The sequence below is a fragment of the Meriones unguiculatus genome, chromosome 2 (genome assembly GCF_030254825.1).
Source record: "Meriones unguiculatus strain TT.TT164.6M chromosome 2, Bangor_MerUng_6.1, whole genome shotgun sequence".
In the NCBI taxonomy this organism is placed as follows: domain Eukaryota; kingdom Metazoa; phylum Chordata; class Mammalia; order Rodentia; family Muridae; genus Meriones; species Meriones unguiculatus.
Window position 1 is genome coordinate 55,653,243 of NC_083350.1, and position 15,492 is coordinate 55,668,734.

The 15,492-nt window shown below is 37.5% G+C and overlaps 1 protein-coding gene across 4 annotated transcripts in view; it reads right to left on the minus strand.

Annotated features, from left to right (window-relative positions):
* The window catches only part of Wdr33 (WD repeat domain 33), a 113,655-nt gene that overhangs the window by 65,357 nt on the left and 32,806 nt on the right, over positions 1–15,492 (minus strand). For all 4 annotated transcript variants that reach the window (XM_060377514.1, XM_021643359.2, XM_021643358.2 and 1 more), the window contains exons 2-7: positions 13,778–14,004; positions 11,974–12,042; positions 11,451–11,555; positions 6,132–6,227; positions 5,811–5,962; positions 4,019–4,116 (exon numbers count right to left, since the gene is read on the minus strand). In XM_060377514.1, coding sequence (XP_060233497.1) covers positions 4,019–4,116; positions 5,811–5,962; positions 6,132–6,227; positions 11,451–11,555; positions 11,974–12,042; positions 13,778–13,981 — 724 coding nt within the window. In that variant the 5' untranslated portion in view covers positions 13,982–14,004. The remainder of the gene's footprint in view (positions 1–4,018; positions 4,117–5,810; positions 5,963–6,131; positions 6,228–11,450; positions 11,556–11,973; positions 12,043–13,777; positions 14,005–15,492) is intronic.

Sequence of the window (15,492 nt, forward strand, 5' to 3'; positions counted from 1 at the left end):
TCTCAACAGTTTGTTATGATTTAAGGTTTTTTTTTGGTTCAATATGTGGTGCATAAAAAAAAAAATTAACCTATATGGACATTTTAGGAAATGTATTAAACTGGAGTTCCTTCTGCTCACAACCCCCTACCAAATCGTTACTTCAAATTTCTATCACCATAGCCCAGGTAGACAATCTATGATGACATTTCTTTTAAAATGTTAGAGATATAACTCGGCAGGCAGTTGGGTACTTGCCCAGCATGTGCCCTGGATTAAAGTAAGTAAGATAAACGTAGCAATAAAACAAATTCAAGACAAAGAGCCTGCCTTCCAGTTCCTAGCCCTATTTCTTATACTACAAGTATGCTCTTTGGCAGGTTCACTTAACTTTGTAGTATAAAGTGGGAAATAATCAGTTCTTATCCCAGATTGCCAAGTATGCTAAATAAAGTGCTTATAATATCCCTGATCAGTGTGCCAGCTATTACCGGTAAAATCAAGAAGGTAAAAGAAAAACTCAAGCACAGTGCATTTCTGGAGAGGGTTCTTTGAGAAGACAGCTCAATGTTTCTCATTAAACTTTATTGTAGCACTCTTACTAACTGTATGTTTTCAATGTGGCAGAAAGAAGTTTGTTTTTAGAGACAAGGTTGCAGATCTTCTTCCCTCTTTTCTGTCAACAGAAGTATTTCCTGATAAATACTAACTTTATTCTCTGCTCTCTGATGATTTAGCTTATGAAAATATCTTGCCTACAAAACCTTAAGCATTTTTTACTAGAGAAAAAGGACAAGTATGTATAAACTCCGATAATGAGGGACATAAGATGTTCCCAATTCTGTGCTATATTCAATTTCATAAATTTATGAATCAGCCAACCAAAGCTTTTATACAGCAAACCTCACAACAATTGCTTCATATCCATTTTAAAGATTAACTGTGTCTCTCTTGTATAACTTCTTGTACATGAAGATTTAAGAACAATCTCAGAAATAACACTTAAAAAAAGCAACTATATTTTGTACTGAAAAGTATGGTATTATGGCTTCTGCAGAAGACTGTGTGATGAAAGCTGAAAAACTTGGAGGGAAAAAAAAGACATGAATGATTGTTATTTTTCAATATTTAATTGGCTGTCAGACAGAATAGATTACAGAGGGTTTTTGGTTTGCTTTTGAGAGAGTGTCCTATGTAGGCCAAGCTGTTGAGATTCTAGGCATGTAGTACATGTTTTTCTTTTGTTTGTTTGGTTTTTTTTTTTTTTTTTGATATCCCAAACAGAAGACCAAGTAATAGAGAAGCAGATTACCAACATAAGGAAAGAATGTTCTAAAAATTAGACCTGATATTGGAAAGAGGAAACATGATGTAAAAGCCTGCTTTTATGGACAGAGAAAAGGTTAAGTATGTGACAAAGCCCGCAACTCGTGTTCTGTTGATTTTCTAAATACTTAACCTCTCAAAGTGAGTGCCTGACACATACATTAAGAGAAACGAGTAAGCCTGTTTGCCTGTCAGATGACTACTGCCCTTAAAACAGGGCTGCTGACATTTTAGAAGAGGGAACTAATCTTCTGATCATCCTGTCCCAATCTGACTTTGGGATCCAATGTTCTCTGTGATGAGCTAACTTCAGATCCTTCTAATTTCTGTTAAATAATTTCTCATTCTCCTGGAGGTAACTGAAACTCTGACCTCCAACCATCAGAAATGCCCTGTTCCAGAAAATTTAGAAAACTGAATAACAGAAAATGGTTACTAGAATCTAAAATCTTATAGATTATGTGAGACTTCCTCTCAAAACTGTTTAGGTTGTTTCATTAATTAAGTTATGTATGTTCACATTTGCCTCATATACAACTCACTGAGGTAGTAGGATCATAAACCAGAAAAAAAAAAAAAGCTTTTACGGGCTGGAGAGATGGCTCAGTGGTTAAGAGTTCTGTCTGCTCATTCAGAGGTCCTGAGTTCAATTCCCAGCAACCACATGGTGGCTCATAACCATCTATGATGTGATCTGGTGCCCTGTGCTGGCCTGCAGATGTGCATGCACATAGAACATCCAAAGTAAATAAAGAAAACCTTAAAGCTTTTACAAGGAAGAAAGCAAGAACAAATCCTAGAAGTACATGGGAATCCAGTATATTTTCGTGTGTTTGAAACACCCATATAAAGCCTAAAATAGACAGTCCTCATGAAGAGAATAAACATTCATTTAATTAATAGATGATATTAATATCCTTGACTCTAACTTAACAGAATCTATTTTATCTAAATTTATCTGGACTCATATTAATAATAAAAATGTTCAGCTTAACTCAAATCTAAAATAATCCATTGATAATTATAACAATTTCAGAGAGGTTGCTAGGCATAGAGATGTTTTCACTATCAAAAATGAATAGTTCTTCATAGTTAAAAAATTTTTTTAACACAATTTTTTTTTAATATAAACTGCTGAGATGTCTAATATGAGACTTCCGTTATCATATTTCAGGGTATTTTGAAGTTAATAATTTTAAATTCTCTGGGTTGTCGTAAATGTTTTTTTTCATCCTAAGGACTTTCCGAAGCCTAGAAAACATTAACCTATGTCTGTTTAATGTCAAATGTTTCTAAAAATAGTGAGGGAAGATCCAATGTAAGTGTACTACCATACGAAAAGTCAAGAGATTAGGATTCCAGTTAGGGCACTGAGCCTATTTTATTTTGAGTGTGTCATATAAATCTTCTGGGTCATGGTACTCATCCATGAAATAACTTAGCTAAGCTTTCAAAGCCTCTGCCTTACTCTGAAGTTGCATGCTATCAGTGTATATGCCCCTCAATTTGACAGGCACCAAGATCCTTATACTAGCTGGTGACGCAAAACTGTACATGAATCCAAGTCAATGTGAAAACACATTCAATGATATTGGCTTGAAATGTGTTTCTAAAAATTTTAAGTTTAGTTTTGTTTGTTTGCTTATATTGAGACAGGATTTCACTACATAGTGCTGGCTGGACTGGAACTCTCTATGCAGAGCAGACTAGCAAGCAACTCACAGAGGTCTGCCTGCCTCTGCTAGGATTAAATGTTGTGTACCATCACATCTGGCAAGTTAAAGATACCTGAACAGTGATGAGAAATTGACAATTCTACTAAGGCAACTAACTGCTGCCTCAAGAACATGAAAGGACATCTTTGAATCATATGTTATCTCTGGTCCATTCTCAAACCCTGAACTTCCCTTTCATATGATGTTACTTCGGAGACATTCTGGAATCAAGAATATGGAGCAAAAAGTGCAGTTTGTAAACTAGTACAGATTTAAACTAAAGACCTGAAAATACTACATTCCCAGTGAATAGTAAACCAAGAGGACTTACTTAGAAGTGCATATGGTTTTATTGTAATGTTTGCATTAAGGTTATAAAACACAGCTAATTCCTAAATCCTCAGAATTCATATAATGGCTGTTGACAGCCCCACTATACAAAGTGAAATTATCTGCAAATACCAAGTAAGCCAGTTGCAATGAAGCACAACTGCACTCCCAAAATTGGAAGTTTCAGACAAAGACTGTAAGTTTCAAGCTAGCATAGGCTATACAGCAAATTCCAGGCCAGGTTAATCCTCACAATGAGAACCTTCCTCAAAATGGAGTAAATAAGTAAATATCAAGAAGTATAGCCATTAATACCTCTATTTGGTTAGTTAATTTGTTACCTGTACAGGGCTGTCATGAATATGTGAACTGTCTATTATTTTGAAATGTCAATGTCAGGAAACAGTACTTCCCTAACGGACACAAAGATAAACAAGTGATGTGGAAGGAGAGATTGTATTTACTTTATAGCTGAAAAAATTCAAAGATAGTATTAGTGAAAATCTATAAAATGATTGCAAGCTGGAACAGCTGTGTTCTGTTGACAGATGGTGAATGTATAAAAAAGACTTTAATGGAGATAGAAGCCAATATTGTGTAGTGTGATGATTTAACCACAAATGTCTTCCCTATTTAAAAATTTCAATCAGTACTGTTAGTACACATACCTCGGAGAATTCTTTCCTCATGGCAACGAAGAAAATCCCAGATTCTAACAGTGCCGTCATCAGAGCATGTAGCAAATTTATTATCCGTGGGTGAGAAACTGTTACATGAAGACACACAGCAGGGGAAAGAAGTCAGCATTTAACAGATCATCGGTGCTTCTCAGACAGGGAAAAATAAAGACACTGTGCTGCATTATAAACAGGAGAAGGAGTATCCAGTGAAGCGGCCCTTAAAGAGAATGTAGTCAGCTAGCATACGCATCTCATCAAAAGACTTCAAAAGAATAGTTTTTCTTTTTTCCAGTTTCTCTCAATATTCAGAGACCTTTTCAGTGCAATACTAGTCCTAACATTACCTGTGCTCCTTTTAGTATATTTCCTATATCAACAGAACATGGGGAACTGCCTTAACAGTGCAACTAAATGTATTCTACTCTTAACAATATTACTGCATATAATCATTTAAGCCACCATAGGAATACTGCTCAAAACATGAGCATCAGTTTCTGCTTCAGGTACTTAAACTTCAAAAATGAAAGGCTGAAACACTTTTAAGCAGGCTAGGAAGACTTGACTGCTCAACATCCATATATATATATATATATATATATATATATATATATATATATAAAATGTTTCTCACTTATTTAAAAGGCTTGTGAAAAACCTCGTGCCTTCTTCCGGGTGTAAAGCAATCCCATGAACATTGCACCTTTGGATGAAAACTTTTAAAATACACATTCAGACTTCTATTTAAAGCCAATGACTGCTACACAAGAGGGAGCCAGTTTTCTTTCTGGCTGTGAAAAACCATCAAGATTCCCAATGAACTGTACAAACTCCCTTGAACTTTTGAAAGACTAACATTAAAAAAAAAAAAAATGAGCACGACACTGAGGCCAAGTCTATAAAGCAGAAACATATATGCAACAAGTTCTGTGGATTCTGAAAGTAGAAACAAGTGACTGCCAGTGGTGTTTCTAATGTCAATGTCTTCCCACATGTAGATGGCACAACCTTAAAAGAATGCTGCTTAGCTTTATTCTGCGGCTGCAGCAATTCTTCAGGCTTGTTTGTGAAATTTCTTCTCCCAGGTTTACTATACATTTCTCACTGTTATGTAAAAACATACAACTCACTGAAAATGTTTTAACTCCACTCATACATTTGCATAAGTCATGTTATCAACAGTGAATCAGAAGAAAAGTCCTAGAGTCTTCTTTGACAAAGGTCTGCTTACAGCTGCAAAGCATGAAGAACCCATTCATTAATCCGTTAATGTTTGCCACGTCCAGAGAGTTATCTGTGAGGTTTTTAGTCCTATACTTTCTTTTTGAAGTCGTGGCAGAACCAAGCCAACCAGGTCTTCACTTAAGCCTTTTTTTTCCTTGAATTTTGTGTGGATTCTGAAGGTGACTTCTGTAGGCTTTAGATTTTATTCAGTTGTATAATTAAAGACTGAATTCTTTATTTGGAATATTCTTGTCTTACACAGTATATAATAAAAAGGAATAACGTATACACATTATTAACCAAGAGAAAACCAGTGCAAAATGTGGCAGACAATACATCTCTAACATATTGCAAAGGCTGATACCAGGACAAAACTACTTCAGAAAGGTGCCAGCAAAATGGTGAATGTGTGAAAACAAAGAGAAATACTGTGTTTATAAGGTGCAGAAAGTTTCCCAGAATCTGAGAGAGCCCATGCATCTCTGCACCCAGAATACACTTAGAGAGTAATTTAGCCATGACAATAGGGACTACAGAAAATGGTATATTGTGTATAAACCTGGCCTCTCTAATCGCCTCCTTATGTGCCTGGAACATCTTGACGTTGTTCATGTTGGATTGCCAATATTTCACATATCCTCCATGATCTGCTGTCAACATCCACATGTCATTATGTGACCAAGTCATGGCCCTCACAGGGCTATCATGAGCCTGTGAAAACAGAAAACATTTTTAAGTTTTAAGAGAATGTATGGCTGAGGTTGATAGGAACCTATAGTAACTTGGAGCAGTAAACTGTCCCAACTATTTATTTTTACAGTGCTAAAGGAGTTGGCTGTAGTCAAGTTCTAAGAGGAGCTGCCATCTGGGCTACTGTTACCTGCAATATGGTTTCAAAGTTGAACGTCAGCCCATTCCACAAGGTGAACTCTCCACTAGAAGCTCCAGTGACCAACCGCCTTCCTTCTGGGGTCCACTGCAGCAGGAAAAAGGACATAGGTCACACACAAGCACAAGTCTCGCAACTTCATTAACAAACATTTTCAAAGGCTTTTTGTTACTTGTTCTTGTTTTTATTTGTGAGTGAGTGAGTGAGTGGGTGACTATCATATCCTCTCAAGCTGGAGTTACAGGCAGTGTGAGCTGCACAGTATGGGTGCCGGGAACTAAACTCAAGTCCTCTAGAAGAGCAGCAGGTGTTGTTAATTGTTGAGTATGTCTCCAGTTCTCAAAGTCTATGTTTATAAAATATTAAATAGTTAACATCAAGTAGACAAAACTGGGTTTTATAGCTAATGTACCTTTGTAAGCATACTGTCAGAAAATAATTTATACCATACAGAGCAAGAAAAGCACTAGCACTCTAATTAGCTATTTGAGAAGAAATGTAATATGAATACACCTATGTATTAAAAATCAAGTTATATCATGATATGTAAAGATTTCACTTCTATATAAACTACACAGTAGACTAATAAACAAGGTAGGCAGTCACCATTAAAGATCAAATGACTGAATTGAAAAATAAGGAATCTTTCAACTGTTACTTGACAAGTATGTATAGAAAATAATCAGTGTGGCGGTATATATAATACATAACTAAAGAACTTGCCAGCCTAATGTACCAGGGCTCACCATGAGCCAGCCTCAGCTACACTGTAAGACTTCGCCTTAAAAAAAAGTAATGTCAAGTCTGTACCAGAGGCCCAGAATCACAACACTTAAAAGACTGAAGTAGAATTCGTAAGTTCAAGATCAGCCTTAGCTACCTGAGAGGCTTTTAATCCTAACACCTGGGAGGCAAAGGCAGGTTGACCTTTAAGGTCAAGGTCAGACTGTTCTACAGAGTGAGTTCCAAGACAGCAGGACACAGTAAAACCCTCTCTCAAAAAAGATAGATTAGATAGATAGATAGATAGATAGATAGATAGATAGATAGATAGATAGACAGACAGATAGATAGAAAGGTAGGTAGGTAGGTAGCCAGCCAGCCTGTCAGCCAGGCATGGGGCACACGCCTTTAATCCTAAGCACTGTGTGGCAAAAGCAGGAAGATCTTTGTGAGTTCATGGCCAACAATGGTCTACATAGCAAGTTCCCGGCCAGTTAGGACAACATAGTGAGACTTGTTTCAAAACTAAAATAAAATATGGCTACTCCGCAAGCAAAACAGTAACATAACAATGACTATTTTAAGAACATTAAAAATATCAAACTTCTCCTACAATTATTCTTTAAAAGTTATGAGAGGGGCTGGCCTAGGTGGTACACGGCTGTGATTCCAGCACTCAGGGAGGCAGAGGCAGGTAGAACTGAGTATGAGGCCAGCCTGGTCTACAAAGGGAGACCAGGACAGCTAAGGCTACACAGAGGAACCCTGTCTCGGAAACAAACAAAGAAAAAGTTATGAGAGGGGCTAGTAATGTTAGAAAGTTAACCTAGAAAATGGACATCCCCTGAGCTTGACCCCACACAAGTAAACTAGGCTTAGTGGCACTAGCATTTCAAGTGGGTTTAAAAATTCAAGGTCATTTGGAACAGCCTGGCCTATAATGACACGTTACCAAAAAAAAAGCCTGGAGGCAGGGGTGTGGGTGTCGGAGAAGGGGGACAGGATGGCCAGAGTTACAGTGTGACCCTATCTCAAAAAATATAATAAAGCAAAAATACACAAAAATACAGGTTATGCAGTTGTTAAAGCTAAGCAGTAGAACAGTTGCCTGGCATGTGTAAGGCCTGGGTTCAATCTCCAAGACCACACATACAAGAGTTATGCTCTTCTAAATTCAATGCTAAGTTTCAGATTGTATTATGTATGTAAAAAGCAAGACAGAAGATTCTACACTGCCAAGAAAGATGATCTATCTACATTAGGAACCCAGCCAGGTGTGGTGGGTCTACAAGCCTGTGATCCCAGCACTTAGGAGGCAGACCCAGGTGGTTCTCTGAGTTTGAGGTCAGCCTGGTCTACAAAGCAAGTTCTGGACAGCCAAGGCTACACAGAGGAACCCTGTCTTGAAGCTCAAAAGGCTGATATAGGTAGATGCTAAGAGTTCAAGGCCAGCCTGGGCTATATAGTGAACATTAGGCCTGTCCAGGTTCACTGTAAAAGCCTATCTGAATACAGGAACATATAAGGGGGAAAAAAAAAGAAAGACTATAACACATTAGAGCAAACAATACAAGACTATTTTAATGTTATGATTTGAATGATGAAGAGAATCTTTGGCATTATTGCTAGTCAAGGTAAAATACAATTATAATTTATTTTTTTCCAAGCACTTACAACCCCAGTACTATGAAGGCAGAGGCAGAAAGATCTCTGTGAACTTGAGGCCAGTCTGGTCTACATAGTGTGTTCCAAGCCAGCCTGGGCTAAATATAGTTAAGAGCCTATCACAAAGAATTAAAAAATAGAGTGAAAATGTCTGTGTGTATAATTTATTTTTCCTTTTTGTTCAGTTTCACTGATTTTCCATAAAGTATATAAATACATAAAAATATTACAACAATTCTATTACCTAGGCAAAAATTGATAACTCAAAAACAGATGTACACAAAGATACAATAAAATACAAAAAATAAAGCTTATTTGGAAAATGACATGAATACATGTGACAATTTGGTTCTTTATTGCTTTATCAGTAAGTCATCATCATTTTGATTATTCTGAGATTTGATTATCTGCTATGATCCCAGCCCCATCAATTCTGCAGTCAATTGAACTGTAAACACAGAACCTACAGGCATCATGTCTTCGTAACTTTCAACAGACTGTGTCTCTAATATACACAAATTTTCCCCACGATCTCATACCTTGAGATCCAGAGAACTCTTATCTACCACACAGAGAAGGTAATGGGGACCAAGAGTTTTAGGGCAGCCTGGGCCACCACACAAAATTAGTTCAAGACCAGCCTGAAGTTTATTGTTGTTCTGTTGTTTCTTAAGGGGTTGGGGAGCTAAGGATATAATTCAGAGCAAATGCAAGGCCTTAGGTTCTATCCTTAGGGGAGAAAATAAAGATACGGAATGCTTAGGCCTCATTTCAAAAGGTTTTCTATATTATAAAGGATATTAAAGGGCTGGAGAATGGTTCAGCAGTTCAAAATGCTTGCAGCTCTTCCAGAGGACCAGAGTTTGGTTCCCAACACTCACATCAGATCACTCACAATCACCTGTTAATCCCAGCTCCAGAGAATCCTGACAACCAGAGCTCACCTCCTAGAACCCACATAAAAGTAAAAGAGAAGCAATTCTATAGGTGATCCTGACCTACAGATATATATGACAGGGGAGAGACTCTTACACATATATGTGTGCAATAGTAATTGTGGTCTGAATAGGTCTGGCCCCAAAGATTCATGTGGTTGGACCCTTGGCTCATAGGGAATGGCAGTATTAGGAGGTATGGCCTTGGTGGAGGAAGTATGTCACTGTGGAAGTGGACTTTGAGGTCTCACATATGCTCAAGCTCTGTCCAGTGTAAGACTAGGCTCCAGTCTCCAGCATCATGATGTCCTGTATGCTGTCATGCTATCTGCCATGACGTTACAGGACTAAACCTCTGAAAATGGAAGCCAGCCCCCACTTAAATTTTATTATAGTGGTCAGGGTGTCTCTACATATCAATGAAAACCCTAAGACAATAATTAAGTTCAAAAATAAAATAAAAAACAAGAGAGCTGGAGAGATGGCTCAATAGATCTTTTAAAAGGCCTGAATTTGGTTGCCGACGGTGGATGTTGACATCCTCAGTGCCAGAGGGCTGAATGCCCTCTTCTGGACTCACTAACATGCACAGATACATGTATACACACAATTTAAAATGAAATTGCATAACTGGAGATACGGTTAAGAATGCTTGCTGCTCCTGTAGACCTAGATCTGATTCCTAGTACTAACATGGTAGCTAACAACTGCCAGTAACTCCAGAGTAGGGAATCCAGTACCCTCCACAAACACCGTATGCACATGATGAATTTCCACAATCAAAAATAAAAATAAATCTTTTCTCTCTCTCTCTCTCTCTCTCTCTCTCTCTCTCTCTCTCTCTGAAACAGGGTCTTGCTCTGGCTGGCCTACAATTCACTACAGAGACTGCACTGGCCTCAAACTCAGAGATATGATCTATATTAAAGGCGTGCGGCACTATGTTCCGTTTATTAAAATAAATAGGATTGCCTGGCAGAGGTGGTGTACAACTTTAACCACAGCATTGGGACACAGGAGCAGGTGGATCTCTGTGAGTTCAAGGCCACCTTGGACTACAGAATGAGTTCCAGGACAGCCAAGGCTACACAGAAAAAAAACATCTCAAAAAAAAAAAAAAAAAAAAAAACAAAAACAAAAGAAAAGAAATGCTAGCTAGCTAGCTAGCTAGATGGATGGATGGATGGACAGACAGACAGACAAGAAAGTTGGACAGTGGTGGCACACACCTTTAATCCCAGCACTTGAGAGGCTTAAAATAATTTTTAAAATAATTAAAAATTTAAAAACTGGAATGAGAAAGAAAATGAAATAAAAAGAAAATGATTACACTATCATCTATGGGAAAATGAACTGAATGCCTGGTCAATATTGAAGAAAATCTTTTTTTACTACAAAATCCCTTCAAAATATTAAACAATGTGAATATATTCGTGATTATAAACTCCAAAGAAACCACTGGGCACCATCGTAAAGCTTTTGAGTATGATTTATTATAATTTTTTAACTTTCCTAACATCCCCAGACAGCTCTTCATTTACGTGGGCTGCTACTTTTCCAACAGCAACAAAGGCATCTCTACTCAAGGGCAATACCGAAACCTGCTACAGTATCAACTTAAATGTCCCAAAATAAAATGGAAATTGTAACATGATGAAAAACAAATCAGAGCATAGTATCCCACCATTAGTGAACAAAATGGATAAAAGAATGGATTTGAAAGTAAAATTGTTATATATTCTCTTAGTATACATTTAACAAAATGTTTAATTTTTGTTTTGTCAAATACTTTGTTTTTTTTTTCCAGTCAGGGTTTCCCTACGTAATCCTAGTTATCCTGGAACTGTGTAGACCATACAGGCCTTGACCTCAGAGATCCTCCTGCTTTGGGGTTTAAAGGCCTGTGCCACGTTGTCCAGCCTTATCAAATACATTTGTAAAACTAAGGATTAATTTTTTTCAAATAAATGTCTATCAGAATACTTACCCTCACAACAAATACTGGACATTTTACTTTGTTTGTTGATGTCCTAACAAATTTTGTTGTTACTGCATTCATAGGATTATTCAACATTCCTATAGGTGGGACCAGCTATTAAAAACAAAAAGAGAAAAAGATAAAAAGTTAATTACCTACTAGTATTATCTGGAACTTAATTTCAGTGTCTGTTTAAGTATGAGATTACCTAGATTGCCTCTCAAAGAGAGTAGAGCAACGCAGGTTTACAAAAACCCAAACTTAAAATTAAATTTTCTATTAAAAGACTTTGAGGTTGTCCAATCTTTGAACATTGCTTTCTGTACCCAAAGTTTATTCATCATTAAATTTAAAGGAATATTTGAGACAAAATTCAATCAAGGTACACAGACATACTACATTACCTTTTTCAAATGTTAATTATAAAACTGTAAGAAAAAGAACACCTTGAACCTGAATTCACATGCTTTGATGTTTACAGGACCAAACAACGAGGTTTGTAGTGAGCTAGCATGATAGTATTTATACTTACATCATTATAATAACCTGCATCCGGCTGAATTGCCCGCATATCTCTCTGATCTCTTTGCCATATCCTATTCTGTTAAAAAGAAATTAACTAATGAGTAGATGGTCTTGTGAGAGTCATGTAAAATTTAATTATTAATGAAATTTAATACTTTTTTTTCATTTATGTGTACAAATATTTGCCTGCATGTGTATGCATGTGGTGCAAGCTTGGTACCCACAAAAGTCAAAAGCGCATCAGATACTCTGAAACTGAAATTACAGATGATTATTGGCCACCATGTGCATACTGAAATTCAAGCCAGGTCCTCTAGAGGAGCAGCCCACCTCCTCAGCCCCAAATGTAAATGGATTTAAAAAGGAAAACCAGGATTCATGTGTGTAATGGTTTTTTTTGTTCCTTTCTTTTTAGATAGGGTCTCACTGTATATGCCAGATAGCCTGCAACTCCCTATATAGACCAGAGTGGCAGACCTCAGAAAGATCAACTTAACTTTGCCTCCTGGATACTGGGGTTAAAGAAGTACAGCAACACAACAGTGTTTTCTTAAACAGCAGTTCCACCCTTTCCTGCTGCCCCTGCTTAGGTTTTTACTCAAGCAGCCATTACCCTACTCTTCTAGTTCTGATCCCCAACACATCCTCACTTCCATACCCTAAGAGATGGAATGGGGGAGGAGGCACTGGAGAGATGGCTCAGTAGCGGAGAGCAGTCTGCTCATTCAAAAGACCTCAGTGCCAGTACTCAAATGGCTTACACCTTGTCAACTCAAGTTCAGGAGATGTTAATCTGCTCTCCGGGCACCAGGCACACACAGGGTAGACACACATACATGCAAGCAAAATAATCCTACATATAAAATAAAATTATTAAGTTAAGGGAGAGGTGAGGATAGAATGGCAACCCTATTTCTGCCCAAACTATTAGCACAGAATAGTTTCTTGTATCTTGCTTTTGACTTTTTTTTATTCTTTCCAAATTCTAGCTTCATACTCTAGTTTCCCAAATAAAAGTGCCAAGAAACTTTTCTATATCAACCAGTGTGGCATCTCATGCCTTAATCTCAGTATTTGGGAAACGGAGAAGGATCGGGAATTCAAACCCTGGGCTACATAAGATCCTGTCTAAAAAAAGAAAAAAAAAAAAAACAAAACAAAAAACTAGAAAGTCTAAATCTGTCTTTACCTCTGACACTTTTTGCCATGTACCTGTAATACACTAATTAGGTTAATGTGCAAACAGGCCTTTAACTATTGAACGAAGGTATAAAAAGCAGACAAAACAAATAAATGGAACAGTAGCGTTTAATAGGCTTAAGTACTTAGAGAACTCAAAGCACGTTCAGCAGAACACTACATTCCATGTGATTGCACTAGGCACTCAATCTTCAAGAAAACCTACAGCCATTCCTCCAGACTACAATTTCTTATCAGTTCCAGTGTCCCAGAAACACTGCTATGCTCATAGTCACTTATTATTTCAGCAACACTATGAGCCATTTTCAGAAAATCATTAATGAATTCAATATCTGAAATGCTAATCCATCCCACTATTCAAGAAATATATGTAATATTTGTTAGCCTTTATTTAAAAACAAAAACAGAAACAAAAGCGGCAGGGCGGTGGTGCACACCTTTAATCCCAGCACTTGGGGAACAGGGGCAAGGAGACCTCTGTGTGTTCAAAGCCAGCCTGGTCTAGAGAGTGAGTCCAGGACAGGCGAGGTTACACACAGAGAAACCCTGTCTTGAAATACAAAAACAAAAATCCCCTCTTTGGTCATTAGAAATACATTCACTGTACTTACCTCCAAATACTTAATTACAGAGGGATTGTAGTCTATGGTTTTTCGGTTTACAGCTTTTCTCATTCGTTTCCCATCAAAGGTAAGCTGCTGCATTGCTTGTTGCTGTGCAAAATCAGGTCGCTTATAAAACAGTTGTCGGGGTGCCTGGTGTTGAAACCTTGGCATATGGAAAAATCGTGGAGGAGAGCCAATTTCTGTAGCCATGGTGATGTATTCCTTCTAGGTCACTAGAATAGAAGACAAAGTATTTTCAGTGCACATATCACTTGACAACAGTGACTAAAAACATATTTCTAACCTGAAAACAGTTGTAGGCTTTTAAAAATGTGTGTGTATGTTTTGCCTGCAAGTATGTGTCTGAAGAGGCCAGAAGAGGGCATCAGATTCCCTGGAACTGGAGTTGCAGTTGAATGTGAGCTGCCATGTGCATGCTGAAAATTAAACCTGGGTCACCTGGAAGAGCAGTCAGTGCTCTTAACTGATGAACCATCTCTTCAGCTGGAATCTAAAAACATTTTTTAAGTAACTACTAAAATTTTTATTGACTGATTTATTTATTGATTTTTTGAGACAGGGTTTATTTGTATAGTCCTGGCTATCCTGGAACTATCCCTGCAGAGCCTCCTGATTCCACCTCCCGAATGCTGAGATTAAAGGCATGTATGTGCCACCTAGCACCCAGCTGTAAAATTTTTATTATTTATTTACAGGGAGAAGGGATGTGTGCCAAGTGTATGGACGCCAGATAACAACTTGTAGGAACGGGTTCTCCCTTGTGTCAGTCAGACCCAGGGATCAAATTCAGATTGTTAGGCTAAGCAGGAGAGACCTTTACTCACTACCACTTTAATGGCCCAATGAACATGTTACAGGTTCCTTCCTTGCAGTGTCTGCCAAGTGTTTTCAAATATTCTATTTATAAAATGAAATATGAAGGTTAGAGATGTAGCTCAGTAACAGAGCTTACTTAGGATGCTTGAAGTCCTGGGTCCAAACCTCAGCACCACTAAATAAATATGAGACCTAAAAGATCAAAACATTTGACAAGGCTTATCACAGATAAGTACTAATAAACATTTATTGTAAAAATTTGGCTTCATGAAAGATAGTACGATGTATAATCGCTTGGGGTACTGTTGGGTTGTGTTTATTTTGTGTTTCTTCAGGAGAAAAAAGGTAAGCATCAACTGAGAATTAACATTTTTTTCAAAAACTTAAATGTCATCTTAAGCTACATGAGACTCTGTCTCAAAATAATAAAGATGGAAGAGGCGGTGGAGGAAAAATAGGAGCTGAATTAAGAGTTTTATTTTTTATTTATTCTTTTTATTCATATGTGTGCATACAAATGCGTGGGTGCCAGAAGCCTTAGAATTGAAGTTACAAGCGACTGACCTGGTGCTGGGAACCAAAATTTGTCCTATTTAAGTCCTACTTAAGTCTTTACCTTTTGAACCATCTCTCTAGTACCACTATTAGCATTTTCAAATAAAATTTTCATTTAGTCCCAGCTTTTTGATCATTTCCCCCTGACAGGACGTCCTTGCCAGGCTACAGGAGAAGAAAACATGCTCAGTCTTGATGCAACTTGATGAGCTGGGCTGGATGAAAAAGGAAGCCCCCCTTTTGCTAAAGGGAAGGAAGAGGGGTGGGACTGGGAGGGGAGGAGGGATGGAGCTACAACAAGGATATAAAGTGAATAAAAAAATAAATTA